This window comes from Ceratotherium simum, chromosome 12, assembly GCF_057802395.1.
Source record: "Ceratotherium simum simum isolate JZ-2026a chromosome 12, ASM5780239v1, whole genome shotgun sequence".
Classification (NCBI taxonomy): domain Eukaryota; kingdom Metazoa; phylum Chordata; class Mammalia; order Perissodactyla; family Rhinocerotidae; genus Ceratotherium; species Ceratotherium simum.
The window spans coordinates 37,593,985-37,614,674 of record NC_141911.1 but is presented as its reverse complement, the minus strand read 5'-3'; the positions used below and the strand labels follow the sequence as shown (position 1 = coordinate 37,614,674).

Genomic DNA, 20,690 nt, shown 5'->3' with positions numbered 1-20,690 from the left:
GACTGGAGTTGCCCCAACCCTCTTTCCTTGGCCGACTTCATTCTTAGAGGATTTGTTATTGGAAATAACGTTTGTGTGGTTTTGATTCTATGTGTATGGTTCATCCGTAGGTGTCAGTTGCGGGTGAGGTGAGTTTTTCATGAAGAGCGTTACTGTTGCTCTTCAATCCTTTGGGGTTAACCTCATCATAGAGAGCAGGGGTTGGCAAACTTTTTCTGCAAAGAGTAGGATAGTAAATATTTTATACTTTTGCAGACCATAAGGTCCCTGTTGCCAACTATTGAATTTGGCTGTTTTAGCAGGAAAGTAGCTATAGAAGATACATAGATAAATAGTCATGTCTAGATTCTAATACAACGTTATTTAGAAAAAGAGGCAGTGGGCCGTATTTGGCCTGTGGACTGTAGTTTTGCCGACCTCTGATAAAGAGTTTCACTCCTCACTGTCTCTCATTTGACCAGCTTCAATTATTTTAACATAGGCAGATATCCAAGTGGAACAAAACCGGCAACACTTTTATGAACTGTCTCTTGAATATGTATGTAAGCTTCAGGAAATCCAAGAAAGGAAGAAGTTTGAATTTGTGGAACCTGTAAGTATTATAGCAAATTGTTCTGCTAGTCGGATTTTGTGATATCATAGAACTATTTTTCTTTCAAGATCTAATTTATGGTTGCTAAAGGCCACAGTGCATCAACATGAAGCAAGAAATCATAGATTGTAAGGGGTGGACACAGATAGCCATGAAGTCAAAGAATCAACTCTAAATCAGTGGTTCTCAGCCTTACGTGCACAGCAACATGTGATGAATATTATTCCTTTTGCTACATGGTCTCAAGGACTCTGTAATCAGGTGCCATTTCTGCCATCCTAGTTGTAACTCCACCCTTCAAAAAAAAATCCCTGTGAAAGAAAGTATATTGGCATGTGAGTGAGAGTGGTGGTGTTTATGGGATAATTTTCACTCAAGTTTGTTTCTGAAGCAAGTGCACGAGTCCAAACTTTGATACATTCAACAATTACTGGTAACAAATGATTTTTAATACAATTTACAATGCTTATGGCAACCGAAGTTAGGAACCAGTATGTGGAACATTTGGTATTATTTAGTGAGTTACTCTGACATTTCCTTATACTTATTTTAGAAACACATCATTTTTATTTGTGCTTATATAGATGTACTTAATAGCTTCAGTTATTTATAAGTTAATATATGTGCACACATATGAATGTATGTATCTTCTGAATCAAAATGTAAATGATATTTCATACTGAGGGTTATAGCAAAAAAATAAAGACACAGTGGGATTCATGATTCTCAAGATTCATTTAAATTTTAATATAGACTATTTTGCTTGCGATTTTTTTTAAAAAAAAAGCTTTATTGAGATATAATTCACATGCCATACAGTTTACCCATTGTGTGTGTGATTTTGAGACACCAAAAAAATAACCAAGTAATGATTAGTTAAAAATTAGCATTCATGGAAGCTAAGGTCCACTTGGAGTGGTAGAATTAACTTAAATTAAACAATTAGAGAAAAATATCCAGCCTCCTTAAAGCTTTCTTTTTATGTGAAATAATTATAATGGCCTATATTTATTGAGCATTTACAGGCTCAGTCATTGTTCTAAGTGCTTTACTGTGCTCATGCATTTATTCCACATAATTGAATGAGGAGATAATTTTATTATCTCACTTAGCAAATAAGGAAATTGAAGTAGAGGAAGTTTCAGTAATTTGCCCAAGGTCTCATAACATTGCTAAAGTTGGGGAATTGACCCTAGCTGGCCATTTGACATCAGAGCCCCAAATTCCTAATCATTACACTATGTGACATTCTGAAGAAAATGAATTTCAAGATTGCCTTAATTCTGACCCCAAATCACTTTTACTCACTTTGATTTACTCACTTTGATTTACTCACATATGGGGCAGAAGCAGCTGCCGTCTAGTCAAGAGGGGCGGGTTGGGAGTTTGTAGGAAACTCAGGGCTTAATTATAACCCTGCCTCTGCCCTTTGCCCCAGTGGCTGAATATCCTTGTCAACAAAACGGAGAGGTTGCCCTGCAGTGGATGCCGTTGGAGAGAGCCTTCAGCTCTTTGATTCTGTGATCTCATTCTCCTTGTAGATTCTATCAAGAAAGTTTCAATTATAAATGAATATATAGATTCTCTTGACTAAAAGGGACAAATTGCGTAATACAGAATTGTGTTTCTTCTATAAAAGCTGTCTAATGGCTCTGATATTTAAAGAAAAATCACAAATCCTTAATTTTTTATGGGGACCAATTAATAATATGCAGTTAGATTTAATTGAATTCTAGTGACTTCCTTTTAATTATTTTACTTCAAGAGAATCACAATGAGATGAAGAGAAATACTTGCCTGCTTTTATTATTCTTTTTGTTTTTCCCTGAGATTTTTCGGTGCTAATATCACTTTTTCTCCTTTGTCTTAGATGCTGTCATTTTTTCAGGGAATGTTTACTTTCTATCATCAAGGTCATGAACTTGCCAAAGACTTCAATCACTACAAAATGGAACTACAGATCAACATTCAGAATGTAAGGAAATGAAAGCTTTCTGGTGTAAAAAGATGTTTGAGATGTATATTTTTGATTCATTTGGTGTATGAAAAGCTGTTAACTAAGACCAGGCTGATCTGTTGATACTGAGAAACTGAGGCTACGTTGCCACCTTCTGGTCAGTTCTCAGTGTAACAAACTGCTTTCTGGCGAGGTGAGGCTCAGGGAATTCTGCCGCCTGGCGGCTCTTTTTTTTTTTTTTTTTAATGAATTTATTTCATGTAATTTATTTTTCTTCCCTTATTTTCAGAAAAGTCACTAAGTATGTTTTTATAATCAACATTTCATATAATTTTCTGTATTTTTTTGTTTATCCAGTTTTATTGAGATATAATTGACACACAACACCGTGTAAGTTTAAGGTGTATAGCATGATGACTTGACTTACATATTGTCAAGTGATTTCCATAATAAGTTTAGTTAACATCCATCACCTCGTATAGTTAAAATATTTTTCCTTGTGCTGAGAACTTTGAGGATCTACTGTCTTAGTAACTTTCAAATATACTGTATAGTAGTGGTAACTGTAGTCATCCTGCACTTCATGGGACAGTTCTAATGATAAGCTTTGTTATGTAGCTCTAAGTCCTCTATGTATGAAACAGACAAAAGAGACCTCCCCTTTAGATTTAAGGCATTTCAATTATAATGCTCTAAATGTCTTCTCTGTTACCTGTGTATTTTATTTGATTTTTATTCCCAGATAGCCTTATGGTTCCAGTGGAATTTATTTGCTGTGTTTTATGCATATTCACTAATGTAATGGTGTTCACAGTTGCTATTGGTCTTTATTATTTTCCTGGAAAATGTATGCTATTAGGTCTTGGATAAAGAGATTTAAGAGAACTTTACCTATTAAACAGTATAGTGTATGTGATTTTCATCAGAAGTTGGTAGATGTTTTTCTTCTCAACACTTTAGCTGACTTTGGAAGTGTCCTCATTGAAAAACTATTCAGGTTATATTTATTATAGTTTTAGGCCTTGTTAGAAATACAATGAGTTAGTTTTTGGACAAACTTCTAGCGCATACGGAAAGACATAAAAGTAGAAGGTTGGGAATCTCTATGCTGTTTGCTGCCTGACCTTCAATTTCTTATAATCTTAGAAATTGAGGATGAATAGTTTTTGTGTAGATTTTATTTCTAAGTTTTTTTTTTTTTTGTATCGTTCCCCTACACTTGGGAATGTAGATAATGAAATCTCTTGTGTTTTGTAATTCATGTGTCAATTGTTATTTGTAGATTGTTTGAACATTAAGATGGGTTAAATGACTTTGAGTAGATCCTCCCCATCATCAGTGACTATAATGTGATATAATTTAAATATATTTCAAAGAGTGTATGTATAGTTGAGTCTTATCTTCAAAATTGTCTCTGTGGGTAGTAGAATATTTAGTTTAATGATGCTGTGATTTTTCAGAATACTTGTGCAGGCAGCAGAACACAGTGTTGTAAAAAGAACATTACATAGTTTGGAAGATTAGATTATAATCCTGATTTTTTTTTTTTCCTCTACTGACTGGCTATATAACTTGTGGAAATTCACTTTTTCTGTCTGGACCTCATTTGTCAAGTGCAGGGCTGGCCTGGATTAGAACCTTCAGGCAGAACTGGATCTGAAATTTGTGGGGCCAGCATAAAATGAGAGGGCAGCGCCACTTAGTCAAAAACGAAGAATTTCGAGATAGCGACAGCAGAGTGTTAAATCAAGTGTGCGACTTTCTGAGCACACGGCCCTGTGTGACTGCACAGGCTACATGCCCGTGAAGCCACCTCTGCTTCAAGGTCTGGGGTGAGGTGTGGGGACATCTCCTGGGGACTTCAGAGAAACTGTCTCTGAATATCTTGCTTATGCATGGAAGTACGTTGATCACGCACCTCTGGGCAATGGGAGATATAGTTAGCTTACATACACCAGAGTCGTTTCAGAGAGGTTAAAGATTTAAATGTGAATGAACAATACTCAGTCATGAAATGTTATAAGCGAAACTTAGACAAGCTATCATTTGAAATGGTTTGCAGAATCACCTGGTTAATGTCCTTAATACTAAGAACCTAATACACACATTTGATAACCACATTCATTTCCTATAGAGAAGTGGGCAAAGAACAATTTACTGAAAAAACCTTTTTCTGTATCCCCTGGAACCTACAGAGTGTCATCAGTGAATTACCCTGAATCCTCAATCTCTTTTCTAAATATTCCTCTTTTCCTTCTGTTCTGGCTGTTTCTGAGGCCACTGGTGCGCTCTTTCAAGTAGAGGTTCTTCTTTTGGTCTCTCCTTCAGTATTGAGAACATCTGATATAGGTGTTGTCTTTGCTCTTCATTTTTTGCGTTTAGCTAGTTCTTTTCCCTTGAGAAATATCAGCATCTTTGAAACACATGCCACTCGTTCTATCTCACATGCTGTATACCTCAATATTGCAGTTATTTACTCATTTCTTGGCTATTCTTCTCATTCCCTGATGGTGTCAGCTTTTAGCATATTAAAGGGAGAATGCCGGCTATATAAAACTACATGTTATAAAAATCCCCATTAGGTGTTATTTTTTTATGCTATGTATATTTATGTATTTAAGGAAACAATACCCAAATGTTAAAACCGAATCTTAGAGTTAACTGTCTGTGCACTATAATGTTATAGATAATTTTGTTCAACTTTTAAGTATTTTACTGTAATAAAAAATAGGAAAACTATTTTATAATCAGAAAAAAAGTAAAAGTTACTTGAAAGTGAAAACAACCTATTTTTTCCCCGTCTGGTTTCACCTTTTCTATTGTAAAATTGATTAGATCTTTTTTTGAGAAAGAGAGCTTCAGTCTTCATCCCTTTCCCGTAATCTAGAGTAATAAATGGAAAGCAAAAAAGAGCAAGATGGCTTTTAAGCAGAAAATAGATTTTCCAGAAGAATGTACATTGCGTCAAAATTAAAGGATATTTTAAAAAAACTAATTTTACACTTTTGTGATCTCCATCCCCAGAAGAATGTAGGGAAAGAGAGACTAGAAGAGAATTCTTTCTGGAAGGAAATATAATGTGAGACATTTTAGGATTTATAAAGAATCCCTAGAAGATACCAAGAATGGTTAAGCAGAATTTTAAGAATTTGTGCAAGTATTTTTGTTATAGTGTTGTGAGAAAAGAATATCAAAACGGTAAACTATGTTTAAAAAAAAAAAAAGAGATTGAACGTGATTGTGTAAAAATATGAACATGGTTATTTCTGAGGGCTGGGTTTATGGCCACTTTTTAGCTTGTTTATACCTTTTCTTTTGGCCCCCAAACAGGACTATTTGTGTCCTTCCCTCTTTCTGTTTTATAATATTATGGATTTGTTTTTATAATCTGAAAAAAAATTTTAAAGTATACTTTCCCTTCCAATCAGATTTAAAATAATAAATTGTCAATTTGACATTGAAGATTCTCTTGTAGCCTCTGTTAGGGAATAATTGTTATGACTTTTCAGTGACTTAATTGTAATAATAATAATACCACCTAAATTAATTTTGTTACCGTGTGCTGGATGTTATCTGTGTGCTTTATCCTGATTATACACATTTAGTCTTCATAAAAGTCCCATAATGTAGATTTTTATTCTAATTTTACAGATGAGGAAAATGAGGAAAAATAACTTCCTGAAGTCATGCTACTGTAAGGTCAGGCCCAGCATTGGCACTTGGGCAGACTCACTCCAAGGCCCAAGGTGGTTGGTTTCAGATTTAGTGGTGGGGTAGAGACGGATCACTCGTGGTGTGTCTGGGGTCACTAAATACAGGAGTTGTGGAACATCCTGATATGCCCATCTGGTTTTCCTGGACTGTAACAACTTGTGGGTAGCATGGGAGTCCCATTAATTGTAAGAACTCAGACTCAAGCACTGATGGTGAACCTCAGCTCACTTCTGCCTCTCACTGGTTCTAACCTGCATTTCCCTTGCCCCCACGGAAGGTGTCTTAAAGGTGTTTAGGCTTGATCACCTATTCACCTGAGATCTGCTATGCACCATTCCTTATTCTGCCACGTCCCTGTGCATAGGGCATTTGAGGGGATGGTATGGAGATTACAGTGAGTGGGGTGTGTGTGTGTGTGTGTGTGTGTGTGTGTGTGTGTGTGTGTGTGTGTGTGTGTGTGTGTGTGTGTGTGTGTGTGTGTGTTTAGGGCCCTATCCCTTCTTTTCTGTTATAGTATTTTGGAAGATAATTAAAGCAGGGCTGCATGGAGCCCACCCGTGATGTTTACAGCTGTTTCATGAAACCCTTTTCAGATTTTTAATTACACTCTGCCTTCTTTTGCTCCCTGAATGAGGTCATGGGGCCAGAATGAGAAAACTTAAATGAAAAATGGCAACTGTACTTGTAATCAGCCTTGCCCTCTGCCTTTAATGCTTTATTTCTGGGTAAAATTTAGTGTGAATAGTTCCTGCTCCCTCTCCTCTTCCTTTTCCTTTTAATAGGGGAGTGAACCTGGGCTAAACCTGACCCACTAGTTTTCCAAAATACTCAAATGTGTCTGAACTTGAGCTTAGTCACCAAATTGAATCCTCCTCCCTCAAATAAGTGAGATTTAACTTATGAGGCTGAATTTAAGTATAATTTGTTTGCAAGTTTATTTACCAAAGCATGCAAGGGAAAGAAATAATACTGCAATGGTGTTTTATTGACCTTGGGTAGCACCAGGCTATCTCATCGGTTATTGTGAGGAATAAAGCACCATAAAATGCTTTCAGTAGTGCCAGCCACAGTGTAAACACTCATGTTACCTATTGTAATGTTTCCAGTCCAACCTTATTATTATCCAGTGATACCTTCATATACACCTGGAATTTATAATTGGAAATTGCTAGGCTTTCACCATTCTATTTGTGTTCATATTTTAAAAATGTGATTTTTACCCTCTTTCATAATTTGCCTAAAATAGTAAAAACCTTCTCTTCCCTTCCCAGTGCAGAGTCATAAGCATCTGAGGAAGTGGGGCAGTGAGAGCGAGGGGTACTGCATAGAGGGGTCTGCATCAGGGAAAGGGGGGTGATGGTGGGAGGGTACAGAGGCAGTATGCAGAAGAGGTGGCTGGAGTACTTGGGAGATTGGTTATGTTGAGCAGCTATGTTAATTAAGCAAATAAGAGAATATGTTGAGAATAATGGGAGTTCAGGTTTCTTAATGTCGGAAAAGAAATTTACACAATTGGAAAGGGGTAGGATAGAAAGAAACTTGAAGTATTGGGTTGAAATTAGATTTATTGGTATGAACTTATGGGTTTTAAAGTACATAGCTAGGGGCCAGCCCGGTGGTGTGGTGGTGAAGTTCACGTGCTCTGCTTTGGCAGCCTGGGTTTGTGGGTTCAGATCCCAGGTGTAGATCTACAAACAGCTCATCAAGCCATGCTGTGGTGGCATCCCACATACAAAATAGAGGAAGATTGGTACAAACGTTAGCTCAGGGCCAATCTTTCTCACCAAAAAAAATAAAAAAATAAATAAAAAATACATAGCTAGATGTAGGAGTAGTAATATGTGTATGTGTGTGTAAATATATATGTATGTGTATATACATATAACTGTATTTCTTCAGTCTGTCCGCCAAGAAGACGTGGAAGCAATGACACTCCCTTAGCTCTGAGCACGCTGTGCCCAGATCTTGGTTTCCAAACACTGCCCTCCACTGAAAGGAACAGGGGTTCCTTTGGGGAAATGGCTGATTCTAGGACTGGGACAGGGACAGTGTAAGATGAACCTGGGATACCTTTTTGGACCAGAAAGTAAGGGATTACTCAGAGAATTAAGGAGGCATGTCAAAAGACACAGGAACCAGGTAGAAGGAGCCCCTGCTGGTCAAAACTAGGACAATTTGAGCATTAACATAAATAATGAGAGTATTGGATACAACTCATTGGGTAAATAGGAATAATGTATAAGTGTGTGCTGGTATCTGTACATGTATGGCATGCACATGTGTGTATGTGTATATATGTATTTTTGTTTTTGTTGTTAGTGCCTTCAAGTCGATTCTGATTCCTGGCTACCCTGCGTACAGCAGAGCAGAACCCTGCCAGGTCTTTTTGCACCATTCTCTCATCTTCTGATGCTGTGTCAGACAGTGCTCTGCTGCTACTCATAGGGTTTTCATAGCCAATTTTTTGAAAGTGGGTGGCCAGGTCTTTCTTCCTAGTCTGTCTTAGTCTGGAAGCTCCTCTGAAACCTGTCCGCCAGGGATGACCCTGCTGTTATTTGAAACACTGGTGGCATAGCTTTCAGCATCACAGCAACATGCAGCCACCCCAGTATGACAACCGACAGACGGGTGGCATGGTTCCCTGACCAGAAATGAACCTGGGCCACGGCAGTGAGACAAATTTTAACCACTGGACCACCAGGGCTGGCTGTGTAGATGTCTATGCATAAATATCTCACACACACACACACACAAAGTGAGGGTTGGGAGGAATCTCAGCAAAGTGACAAAGGAGGAGAATAAAATCAGGCATAATCAGTGTCAAGATGGGGTCAGGAAACCTTGGAGGCATGAGAAATGGGAAGGTGGGAGGGAGCTGGCCATCAACAAATGAATTCTCCCCTCATTGTAGCCCTACGTTTTCTTCTAGTACATAAACAGATGTTAAAAAAAACTCTCAGTTTGTGTTTAAAATAAGTCCCTGCAGATAAGTTTTCCCTTTTATAATCTACATTTATCAGACTCCCCATCCCCCTAAAAAAATTTTCTGCTCTTAGGACCCTTGGTAACCCCATTCATTGTAGGGACGAGAGAGGAGAAATTTCAATAATAATTTTTCATCTCAGCTCCTCCACAGTTTCACATCAGCAGTTTTTCGGTATTAATACAATTATTTCTGAGTGTGGATGAAAGAAATGTGCAGAACCTTGCTGGTGCTGACTCATCACAGTCGCCTGGGTAATTTCGTTACTTCGCCTTGCATGGAGGTTTTCAGTGTAGCCGTTTGACAGAGATATTGGCATACCGAGTCTCCTGGGTTTCAGAAATGTGATTTGTCTCTTCAGACATCAAAGACATTATTTGTAGGTGAGATTTCTCCCTCCCTCCCTTCTTCTGGAAAGAAATGTCATTTCTAAGTGCGATTGCCGTGACCTGGAAAAAATGACACTTATATTTATTAGTTTGAAAAGAAGAATTACGTTTTTCAGATTCTGAGTACTTAGACATATTGCTGGTATAATAGTACAAACGAGTCAGATTGATTGTAACAGAGGAAAGACCTCCCAGATAGATATTTTATGACCTATTTTTTTTTTTAAATCTAAGATTTAGTAATATTGTGAGACATAGAGGCAGGAATTCTTATGTTGAAGAATAGAATTATTCTTGGTGTTAGCAAGCTTCAAAAGTAGATAACGTCTAGTTACCTTGACTTAAACTCCTCTATTAGCTATTTTATCACTAATTTTTTTCTTTGAACAATAATCTCAACAAAAAGACACACTGGAAAGGATAGATATATTTTGAAAAACTGATAGAAAAGTCCTACAAATTTAGTTATAGGTATCCAGAGACTTAAAATCAGAGACTAAAAAAGTACTCATGTGACAACTTATATGTGTGTTTTAATCTGTTTCAGACACGAAATCGTTTTGAAGGAACGAGGTCAGAAGTGGAAGAGCTTATGAACAAAATCAGACAGAATCCCAAGGACCACAAACGAGCAAGTCAGTTTACGGCAGAAGGCTACCTGTATGTACAGGAAAAAAGTAAGAGGCCCTCCAACAGTGATAAATGACTAATTAAAAATTATTTTAAAACCTCTTATTGTAGTTACTCTGGTACTTTTGGAATAGTTATTCCTACCAGTTTCTTTCCTCCTCCTATCCTAGAAAGTGTTTCTTGCGTTTTGGGGGAAAACACGTTCCTGCTTTAGGGAGGGGACAGTGAGATTAGAACTCGGTGAGCACCCAGCTTTCCAGCTACACCCCTGAATTCTGCACCACACTTTGCGAAAACTTGTTTGTAAGGGAGCCAGAACTTGGTGTAAGGCTGAAAGCGATGCAGAGTGTTATCTTTTCCCTCCTTTCCCTTCACCCCCATCCTTATCACCAACACACACACATATATACATTCATACACATATGCCTACCCTCCTCTGTGCCCCCTCCCCACAGCCCTACTTCTCCACGTTAAAGTCGAGGGAAATATTTCTCTTCTTCCTTCATATCATTTCTTTCCACACTGATCTGAGATAGTTTCTTCTTACTAAAATTATCAGATTGATTGCAGATGGCTATAAAAAATGTTCCTAGATGGCATCGTGAGTTATCTCACAGAGTTTTTAGTATTGTTGCAACCTTAGTGAATATGCAGTGCCTAGGGAATCCTTATTTTGTAATTAAGAGACCCAAAAACTCTTTCAAATTTTTGACAGTTTGGTTTTATTTTAACAGTTAAGCTCTTAAAGTTTACTACTTCAACTGTAGAACTTGATTACTGCTTAGTAGAAAAGAGGAGAATGTGAAAATGTTTCCGTATTTATTATTTTCCTCCCTTCGCACCCTTGACTGTAGTCAGGGTGCTTTACAGATTTCGTTTCATTTGTTAAGAGTGGCTGATTTATAGGACTTTCAGACTGACCAGCCTAGTAGCAGAGAATACTCATGGAGCAGCTGTGTGAGTGGATGTGTGCTTTGTGTGAAAGTTCACGTTATATGCAGCCAGCAGAATGGTGGTTGTTTTTCCGTTTGTCCTTATTTGATCTGGGTTATCATGTCTCGTGAAGAACAGTCATGTGGCATGGCAGAACTTGAATTTAGCTGATGCTTTATCTTCTTTTTTTTTTTTTATAATTTTATTTATTTATTTTTCCCCCAAAGCCCCAGTAGATAGTTGTATGTCATAGCTGCACATCCTTCTAGTTGCTGTACGTGGGACGCGGCCTCAGCATGGCCGGAGAAGCGGTGCGTCGGTGCACACCCAGGATCCGAACCCGGGCCGCCAGCAGCGGAGTGCGTGCACTTAACCGCCAAGCCACGGGGCCAGCCCCAATGCTTTATCTTCTTAAATCTCAGTTTGATTTTTGAATTTGAAAGAACTAGATTCAAATATAGCATAGAGACATAAGAAGGATAGAATTTTTGTATTAGATGACCAAGTGAAAATCACAGGAAACTTTTATTGTTAGATTCATAACTGTTGCTTAACTTATTGACTTGGGGAGAAATTGGACTGAAACTAGATGGAAAAAACAACAAAAACAATAGTGGCAAAATTCTTCTCTTATTAACTGTATGCCAGGCACTGGGCTAAGCTCTTTATATAACTTGTCTCATTTGATCCATTTAAAAACCCTATGAAGTGTAAGGTACTATTATTACCCCATTTACCATGAGAAAATGGAAGCACTGAATGGTAAATAATGTTCCCTAGATCATACAACTCCTAAATGCTGGAGTTGTCAGTCTGAGACTAGAGTCTTGCCTGGAGCTTGGAGGAATGTGGAAAAGCATCATTAGCCTCTAACCTCAGAGCTGATTGAGTATGTAGGCTCAGGTGGGTGTCAGGAGGGGATGGTAGCTTAACTAGTGGGAAAACTTTGATATTTGGGGCCAAAGACTCTGATTTGAGGTTTAGCTTCATCATTTCTCAGGCATTTGGTCTAAGCTGAAGTTTTTTCATGTTAAAAAGGCAATAATATACCATCCCCTTCTCGAGGTTTTTTTCTTAGTGTTGAATGAAATATCTCTGCAATATTTTTGTGAACCATAGAACATGATACAAATTCTGGCTATTGATAGCACACACACCAGTGGCTTGCGAATTCTGATCTTTGGACTAATGATGGTCTGAGATGAGACTTATAGTGGTCTAGTAACCCCTTAGTCACTGGCACCCCACCCCCCTGCCCAATAATGTAATTAGCTTTTCCTAAAGCTAAATGCATTCCTTTTAAAGATTTTATTTATTTATTTTTTCCCCCAAAGCCCCAGTAGATAGTTGTGTGTCATAGCTGCACATCCTTCTAGTTGCTGCATGTGGGACGCGGCCTCAGCATGGCCGGAGAAGCAGCGTGCTGGTGGGAGCCCGGGATCCGAACTCGGGTCGCCAGCAGTGGAGCGCGCTCACTTAACCACCAAGCCACGGGGCCGGCCCTAAATGCATTCCTTTTAAATGTGTCCTTTTTTCCCTCCTAAGTTTGTCCTTCTTGCGTTTTAGGTACAGAACGTTTATTTGTTTGTTTTTAGATGAAGTGATGGTGATAATAGATGTAAATTGCTGGGCTTTTTAAATGTCTTGGTAAAAGAAAAAATTTTCAGCCTCTGTTGGGCACAACTTTTATGTTTGGACTTTTACTAGCACTTGAAATTCTAGATGCTAGGTACCTGTGACATAGATCATTGTCTTTTTTTTTTTTTAAACCCAAAATGTGTCCTACTAGGGAGTAAAGTCAGAGGCTCTTTTTTTTTTTATTGGCAGGGGAAGATTCGCCCTAAGCTAACATCTGTTGCCAATCTTCCTCCTTTTTTTTCCTTCTTTCCCCCCACCCCCAAAGCCCCAGTACATAGTTGTGTATAGTTGTAAGTTCTTCTGGTTCTTCTATGTGAGCCATTGACACAGCGTGGCTACTGACAGACAAGTGGTGTGGTTCCACACCTGGGAACTGAACCCGGGCCACTGAAGCGGAGCATGTGGAACTGGAACTGCTGGGCCATCAGGGCTGGCTCAACCATTGTCTTTTAAGAGCTCTGATGATGGTAATACTGACTTAGCAAGAGGTACAAAGTGGTTCTGAGAATGTTTTCGTGCATATGTGGACAGCTCACCCCTGTATTCTTCATACTTAATTCTAAAGCTTAGCTTAGCCGTCATTACTAAGAGCTGCTTACCAAGGTGCTATAGTGGCATAAAGCACCAGATGGGTTTCTAGACTAGTTGCTTTTTTCAGCACTATGATTCTATGACCTGTCTTTTTTGAGGGGCCAGAAGGGAATCCAAAACCATCACATGTATTGAATGGAATTCTTGAAACCCTCGTGAGCTCTTAGTGCCTAGAAACAAACAAAAAACATAGCTTACAATTAAGAGATTTTCAGGAGTGAGATAATGGTGTAGCAAACTATTTGAAAAGTATGTCTTTAAATCACTTCTGTGTTGCTGAAAACTGTTAGGAACTTTTCCCAAATTATCTCTTTGAGTCTGGTCATTTCCTCTTGTTTTTCCCTTTTATTAGAACCAGCAGTGCTGCTGATTTGTTTCCTTGAGCTGTATTAGTTGCTGCTTATTGGGTTTTTCCTCTTTAATAATGTGTCTGGAATTCTGCGTATCTGCTTATTTATGAGGAAAAATATGAAGTTCTATTTCTTGTTTCAGGGCCTGCTCCATTTGGTTCCAGTTGGGTCAAACACTACTGCATGTATCGGAAAGCAGCCAAGAAGTTCAACATAATCCCATTTGAACACAGATCTGGGGGGAAACTTGTAAGTATTGGGTTTTATACTTTGTATTCTATATGAGGTAGTCTTTGAGGGTGTCATTTTAATGGTGTTTATATTCACTAATGATAAATACATTTTATTTTCTATTTAGGATTAAAATCTTTGTTTTCGTTTCTTTCTAAATAAAATAGGCCAGAAAACAACAATTCTTGTGTTTTTTGAATTGTGTGCATGGGTTTTTATGGTCAGATTTTTTCTCTTTTTTTTTTTAAGAGAAGAGTAGAATCCTTTTATGTCACTGTTATTGGAAGATTTAAGTTAACACCTACACCAAGCTTTCACGATTCAGTGATCTGTCAGGTCAGTATTTACACAGGAGAACTGAGGTGCATATGTGTATTCTCACCCTGAAAACATTATAGAGTAGATGATCTATAGTGACTTTTACTGTTTCTCACTTAGATTTTCAAAGTTCTCACTTAAATATTCCCCATTTAGTTTACTTTTCCCATAGAAATAAACAGCAAAACAACACACGATAGCAAGAAAAAAGCAAGAAGACCACAGGAGTTGGCTGTGTAGGAAAGGTGACCTTTATACATTTTAAGTAGAAGCTGCAGCTCATAGCAATAATCAGTAGTCTGGAGACCAAGTTCTTCCCACCAGTATTGAACATAATTGATAACACATTTTAAGAAAGAAGGGTAATTCATTGCTTGCTGGGTAGATGGGCATAATTTTGCTTATGTGAATATAGAATTAACCCAAGTTCATTTCTATTTACATATACTTTGCATCTTCCTGAAAAATGTTTAATGCAGCTTATAATACAAACACATTTTTGTAATAATGAAATAGACATGGAAAATCAGGGCCATAGAGAAGAGGCAGAAGTCAGGATGTCACTCTGGAAGGCTGATGGGGTTAAGATTGAGCTTGAGGTTTGAGTCTGAATTTCCAGTCAGAGCTAACTCAAGTCCTAAGACAAGTCCACTTAGTGGTTCTTTCTGTTTTAGCTGCCAAATAATTTTTAAAACAGTATATTTTATAGTATAATGATTGTGATATTTTGTATATTTGAATGTTTCATATTATCTGGAGATCCTCATATTCTAGAAAATATTAAAATACTAGAAGTGTCTGCTCAGACTTCTTACTGTTCTTTGTTGAAGACCTGTGTTCCTGCATTGTTTCTGTCTCCTGTCTTTACCTCTTTTTAATGCTTTTAGAGAGGATGGTTTGGTGAGGTAAAGTGGTACCATATTAAAAAAAATTAAGAAAAGATAAATTGAGGGTGAGTCACTTAGGAAACAGGAAAACCACGTAGATTGAGTGATTTAGATCACAATAGCTGATCTAAGGCCCTTGGTGTACTTTCAGGTAGATTCATACGGAATTGAAATTTTTATAAGTCTAAAATGTGACCATTTTTGACTGTTTCATATAGTATAATATAATATGATATAAAACCAAATTATTCTTTTTAAAAGTGTACAATAAGAGGATAACATATTCTAGCATGTGGAAACTATTGTTAATTCACCTTTTAAAATGAGCACTCGTGAGGTCTGGTTTAATGTTACTGTAATCAAAGCAGGATCTAGAAAACTCTAAGAAAAAGAGAATGACAAAAATGGTTAAGATTTTAATAGTGTTTAAATAAACTAGTTTGAAAGAGAAAAGGATAAAGGGACTTAAAATTTTGAACTTTGCCCCCGTTTCCCCCAAATATATGATACTTCAGTGTGTATATGTTTATACTGTAGTTTTTGAGACTGTTTAAAATGATTATTTACAGGGGGATGGAGAGGTGTTCTTTTTGAAAGAATGTACCAAAAGGCATACTGACTCCATTGACAGAAGGTTTTGTTTTGATGTAGAAGCTGCTGACCGGTAAGTTATGGGGATTATTGGACTTCATGAAAGAGTCATTTTTAAAAATGATTTTTTTTAAAAAAAGAGGTTAATTGCAACTAAGATTTCCACAGCTTGAAAGAATGTTATCTTTTTTTTTTCCTTTTTTTTTTTTTGTGAGGAAGATCAGCCCTGAGCTAACATCCATGCCAATCTTCCTCTTTTTCATTTTTTTTGCTGAAGAAGACTGGCCCTGGGCTAACATTTGTGCCTATCTTCCTCCGCTTTATGTGGGATGCTGCCACAGCGTGGCCTGACAAGCAGTGCATTGGTGCACACCCAGGATTTGAACCCCGGGCCGCCAGCAGCAGAGTGTGCGTACTTAACCGCTACGCCGTGGGGCCGGCCCCGAAAGAATGTTATCTTGTTAGATTTCCAGGCAGTGTATTCATTGTGAGCTGTTTAGTCTTGGTCACTATGTTTAGCTGTGGAGTGATAGCTTAATCGTGGCTGAAGCTGGGAGTTATTCTAACTGGTGTTGTCACTTAAAAGATAACCTTGGAGTATTTCATTGTTGATCCAAGCCTCATTTGTGGCACTAAAAGAATAATGAGTGGAAGTAAGGAAGTGGGTGACAAAGCTAGAGGTGGTGGTGGTGGCTATTAATACAGAACAATATTCGTTTTTGAGTGTGGGAATTTTCAGTGTATATACTCTGTGTTGGAGGGTCATAGGCAAACTCTGTTTATTCAAAGACTATTTTTTTCTTCCTATATAACTTGAATTTTATTTATTTATTTTTCCCCCAAAGCCCCAGTAGATAGTTGTATGTCATAGCTGCACATCCTTCTAGTTGCTGTATGTGGGATGCGGCCTCAGCATGGCCAGATAAACGGTGCATTGGCGCGCCAACGGGGCCGCCAGCAGCAGAGCGCGCGCACTTAACCGCTAAGCCACGGGGCCGGCCCTCTTGCTATATAACTTTAAATTATTTAGTTATAAAAGAATCTTTGCCAGAGAGGAGGAAATAAAAAAAGTTCATCTGACAGTATTACTACTTGTCTAGTATTTATTTCTCTGTCCTCCTGTAGCACTAAGGAAAATCGGAGTACTCATAGAATATTTCTTTTGTTTTGGCTGACAGTATGGTGGTTCCTTGCCAGCCGTGGTTTTTGCGACAGTGGTCTTTAGAAAAGGATGTTTCATATTTGTATAATAAAAAATCTCATACTGTAAACTTTTACCCAAAAGTTCATTTCAGGTCAGGACCCAAGAATACAAAAATAATTAATGCTTCATCTTCCCTCAGATGATATAACTGAGTCTATGGGGTTAGTGCAGAGAGAGAAGATGCTCTACTTTCCAGTAAATGAATTGAAGACGAGGAACATGAAAACGTGCTCTTAAGCACCGTGATAAATTTGGCACTACCATGAAAAGGACAGGTAGTTTCATAAACATTTTGCCAAGACTGGAAAAAAATGAAAGGAAATGTCATTGTGAAAGAAGTTAAATTTCAAGCCAGTAAGGAGACTGGTTCAAAAACTTTAAGAAGAGATTCAGGCTGTGTAATAAACTTGAGCATACATATGTGTGCATACACCTGTGGTTGGCATTTGTCAAGTCCTTTCTAAGTGCCAGACAGTGTTCTAATTCTTCCATGCTTTATCTCATTTAATCATCACCACAGCTCTACCAGGTAGATATTATCCTTCCCAATTTATGTTGAGAAACTGGGGCATAGAGAGCTTAAGCGATTCTCCCAAGGTCACCTAGCTAGTCAGTGGAAGAACTGAGATTTGAACTCCTGCCCAGGCTCTTAACCACTATGCTATGGGCCTCAGAGTATTATCATGTAATTGTGATGTTTCCTAAATTATTGACAAAGGAGAGTCAGCAGAGATGTCTACTCGAAAAGGTGTTAAGTGAGGTTAATCTGATTTGTTTTGAAAGCAGGGTACTTCTAGTACTTTCTTATATTGTTTTAATACAATTTGTATTATTTTTGCCTAAACCTATATATTCTCTAAGACCTTGATCACGCCAAATGCTCTTCATCAGTCACAGTCCTTATGATGATTGTAACCTCTTTCCACTACTTGCATAGATTGATGAGGAATTACTATGGAGTTACTTTTATCTATAAAGGATGATACCTTGTAGGGAGACTCTTGGAACTGGGGAAGACCTTAGAGGTGACCTACTCTAGTGCTTTTCAAAGTGCTTTATAGGGAGACCCTCTTTTCAAATAAAATTTTACACATATATAAAACGGAAACGAAGAGTTTTCTTATTAAAGTGGGACTGGAGGCTGGATCTCTACCTTTTCAGCTTCCTTCCTCTTGTAGAAATCTCTGATTTACTTCTATTGACACTCAGAGCTTCTTTCTAGGAACTCATGGCAGGGGGACTACTAACTTAGTCCAGATGGTTAAAGAAAGGTGTACAGAGGATCTGACATTTAAATGGATAACTGAAGGATTATTTGTTGTCATCTGGGATTGAGACTCATATTCCAGGCAGAGTGAATAGTATGTGTGAAGATCTGGAGACAAGAGAGGATGTGATCCCTGTGAGGTCCCTGGAGACCTTCAGCATCACTGGAACAGAAAGCCAGGGAGAGTGGAGAGAAGGCTTGAGATAAGGGCAAGGGCCTGACCTTGATATTTTTTAGCTTAATTCATTAAATGATTTCAAGCAGGGCAGTGAGTGACATAAATATATTTTTCTAAACTCACTCTGGCAGAGTAGAGAAAGGTTTGGAGATGGCAACAGTAGATAAAAGGGCCATGCATTGGTGTGGAGGCAGTGGGAATGGAGGCTTGGGGCTCCGTCTGAGGGAGGTTTTTAGAGATAAATTGGATGTTGGAGTATAAGGTGAAGGAGGGGAAGGTTTCTGTCTTGAGCAACTAGTTGGTGCCATTTGCTAAGATGGAAAACCAAGCAGGAATAAGGATGGAGGAAGATGATCAATTCAGTTTTGGGTCATGTTGAGTTGGATTGCTGTGGGTCATTCAGTAAGAAACCCAGTAGGATATTGGGTGTAGCCCTTGGCAGCTTCAGCAGCATTTGACTTGGTACTTACCTTCTACCTCCTACAACTCTCCCATCCTTCAGCTTCCATGACAGTGAGTAATACTGGTTCTCGCCAAATTTCTTGGCCTTCTCTTTGGTTGTCTTTTCTTTCTTTCTCTGTCTGTTCATGTTTTCACCCTAAAAGTGTATCTCTGTATAGTATGTGTTTTTCTTACCTTTTTCTGTGTTTTGAACTGCTTTTAGAATCTTTAGATCCTTATGTGTTATATCTCCAATGCTTAATATAATTCTTGGTAATTTCGATATCACTTTGGATGATACTTTTAGTACTTTGCTTCTTGACTCCTTGAACTTTTCTCCAGTCATCTTCTTCTTTACCCTACCTCAGCCATTCCCTCTCACGATCATTCCTTAGATCTTGTCATTATAAGGACCTGCAACCCCTCTGTAATCTCAATTGCAGGGCTTTCTCTTTCTGACACCATCTCCTATCCTTCGCTGCTTACTCTTTTCTAGTAAGTGTCCTTAGATTCCCCATCAAGGCCCGTAATCAATTGATCCTGCTGTTCCTCAGTCCTGCACACTGTCACTTCTTTCCTTACCTAGTTTAAATTTCATAGTCAGTCATTATAGTCACTCTTTTAAATACACTCAACTCCATTGCCTTGCTTTTCCTTTATTATACTTGTTTGCCAACCCCAACTTAAGTAAGATTTAATTCTGCCTTGTCTCTTCGTATTAGACTTGTTCAACCATGTTCACTAGGATCACTTCAGATTCATGACCACTAGCCTCACATAGCCATTAATTCTAACCACTATTCCTGTTACATTTTCTTAGTTCCTTCTTTCTCCTGGTTGATGAATATTTCATATTTTCCTCTCTCGGGTACTGCCTCCCTTTCCTGATCATTTTGTCCTCTTTTGTTGTGAAAAAACAAGCAATTAGAAGAGATCTTCTGTTGCCATATATACCTACTCTATCATCAGTGCCCAGATACCGTGACTTTCCTCCGTTACTGTGTGAGCTGTTTGTGTTCCTAGCTGAGGCCAACCTCTCTGTTTAGTTGTTTCCACTCCCTCTTCCCATTCTCTCTCTACTCCAGGATATCACTCAAGCAATTCTTCCTTTTCTTTTTTGTTAACATTAGTTTTGCCCTTTCCACTGATGATTCCCATCAGCATACAAAATACTCTTATTTCATCCATCTTAAAAAATATCACCACATCACCAATGAAAAAACCCTGTTGTCACCAGTCTGCCCTCTGGTCTACTGCCCATTTCTCTCCTCTCATAAACAGCAAAAATTCTTCAAAAAGCTATTATTTAAGATCTCAGATTTCCTTTTTCCTATTTTTTTTGAGCCCTCTCCAATCAGGCCTTTGCCTCCACCTCTCTACTGCTGTCATTTTGTTAAGGTCATCATGATCTCCACATGCTACGTCCAGTGGTCAGTTCTCAGTCCTCTTGTTCTTTCCTGGCAGCAGCATCTGACATGGCCAGTCACTCTCTCCTCCATGATATACTTGCTTCACTTGGCTCAAGGGCATCACACCTGGCCTGTTTTTTCTCCCACCTCATTTGCTTTTCCTTGTTTAGACTCCTTTACCAGTTGCTCTTTGCCAAGACCTCCTGATGTTGGAGCTCTTTGGGGCTCAGTCCTTAGGGCCCTTCTCCTTAACCCTAACTCTAACCCTTATGATCTTGTCCAGCCTCATGACTTTAAGTGTCATCCATATGTTGGTAACTCCCAAATTTATTATCTCTAACGGGATCTCTTCCATATATTTTTTCAAAAGGAATACATGCTTATTGT

At 38.3% G+C, this 20,690-nt stretch overlaps 1 protein-coding gene across 3 annotated transcripts in view; it reads left to right on the top strand.

The window, feature by feature from the left end:
• Positions 1-20,690, top strand: part of ARHGAP10 (Rho GTPase activating protein 10) — a 291,557-nt gene that overhangs the window by 107,818 nt on the left and 163,049 nt on the right. For all 3 annotated transcript variants that reach the window (XM_087437555.1, XM_004420900.3, XM_087437556.1), the window contains exons 6-10: positions 482-592; positions 2,463-2,567; positions 10,183-10,312; positions 13,920-14,026; positions 15,783-15,877. In XM_087437555.1, coding sequence (XP_087293681.1) covers positions 482-592; positions 2,463-2,567; positions 10,183-10,312; positions 13,920-14,026; positions 15,783-15,877 — 548 coding nt within the window. The remainder of the gene's footprint in view (positions 1-481; positions 593-2,462; positions 2,568-10,182; positions 10,313-13,919; positions 14,027-15,782; positions 15,878-20,690) is intronic.